Source organism: Priapulus caudatus, unplaced genomic scaffold (assembly GCF_000485595.1).
Source record: "Priapulus caudatus unplaced genomic scaffold, Priapulus_caudatus-5.0.1 Scaffold311, whole genome shotgun sequence".
NCBI lineage: Eukaryota > Metazoa > Priapulida > Priapulimorpha > Priapulimorphida > Priapulidae > Priapulus > Priapulus caudatus.
In genome coordinates, this window is record NW_014577372.1 from 122,314 (window position 1) to 123,617 (window position 1,304).

Genomic DNA, 1,304 nt, shown 5'->3' on the forward strand with positions numbered 1-1,304 from the left:
AGCAGGAAACCCCTTTTCTTAAACCAGTTACAATGGCAGTATTCATTCATCGTTGTAATTCTAAGAGATTTCCAGCGCCGCAACAAATATCTTTTGGCACGTTCACGCGCGCGCGCACACACAATGTTGTTAAAACCTGTCTCACCGCGTAAGCCGCCCTTGCGTAGCATTCTAATACAGCAACGCGGAAGAATATACGTATAGAACTAGTCCCAGATTTCTAGTTGTTTTTGCAATAGATTTGCAATTAAGCTAATGTAAGCAATGTATAGCTATTCAACTTTGATAATTGTCAATATGGGCAGTATACATAATAGCCGCAATACCCAGTTTTAAAAGATTCGTAACGTCAACTGTAGCAGTGACCTTAACACGACCTTGCCTGTTACACGTAAAGAAGCACTCTGGAAACTATTTATTAAATAGTAACTCAGCACTGTGTCTGTACCTTTCGGGTCGAAATCTTACAACATGCGCAAATCAGTCAGTCAATACTTCCTGATTAAATTAATTGATTCAGGTTTGACCCAACGCGAAATTTCGCTTCCCTGCAGAATTCTATTATACTACCGATTACGACAGCTTGCGAGAGTCCCTGTAAATGAAACAGAGTCATTTAATTATTTATTTTAGATATCTCTGTGGAGTGCGACATGGAGAGGAACAGAATGGCCGTGACCTTGACGTTCGAGCGAGACTTTGACGGCATCCTGTACACGAAGGGTTTCTTCAAGATTGACGAATGCCGCCACACGGCGCCACCGTCTCGATTCCAGAGGTTCGACATTTCGCTGGACAAGTGTGGCATGCAGCAGAAATCATCGGTAAGTGATCATCACGTGGCGTGGATATCGCAACATCTTCCCAATGACGAAGGCCGATGATAACTAATATATGATATGATATATACTCGCAGCTTCGTGGCGACACAAATGTTTTAAACTGATTCTAGCATTAGCTCACCGCAAACCCCAGCAAATTGTTATTACTATTTACATAAAATAATGGCAATAAAATGTATGAATTTCGAAATTATTCTCTGAAATTTTGCTAGCAAATATATATAGAGATTTTAAGAGATTTTTTTTAGAGATTTTTATAGAGATAATAGTTTATAGTTTCATAGAATAACTTTTGTCACCAGCGGGTAGGCTGGTTACTTTTGTCACCAGCGTGTAGGCAGGTAACTTTTGTCATGAGCGTGTAGGCTGGTAACTTTTGTCACCAGCGTGTAGGCTGGTAACTTTTGTCATGAGCGTGTAGGCTGGTAACTTTTGTCATGAGCGTGTAGGCTGGTAACTTTT

General features: G+C 40.6%; 2 protein-coding genes across 3 annotated transcripts in view; both read left to right on the forward strand.

Annotated features, from left to right (window-relative positions):
- Positions 1–824, forward strand: part of LOC106808888 (glutenin, high molecular weight subunit PW212-like) — a gene marked incomplete at its 3' end in the record, with an annotated part of 24,090 nt that extends 23,266 nt beyond the window's left edge. For both annotated transcript variants that reach the window (XM_014811795.1, XM_014811794.1), the window contains 1 exon segment: positions 634–824. In XM_014811795.1, the coding sequence (XP_014667281.1) occupies positions 634–824 (191 nt within the window).
- Positions 1–1,304, forward strand: part of LOC106808889 — a 9,363-nt gene that overhangs the window by 3,168 nt on the left and 4,891 nt on the right. The window lies entirely within an intron of this gene.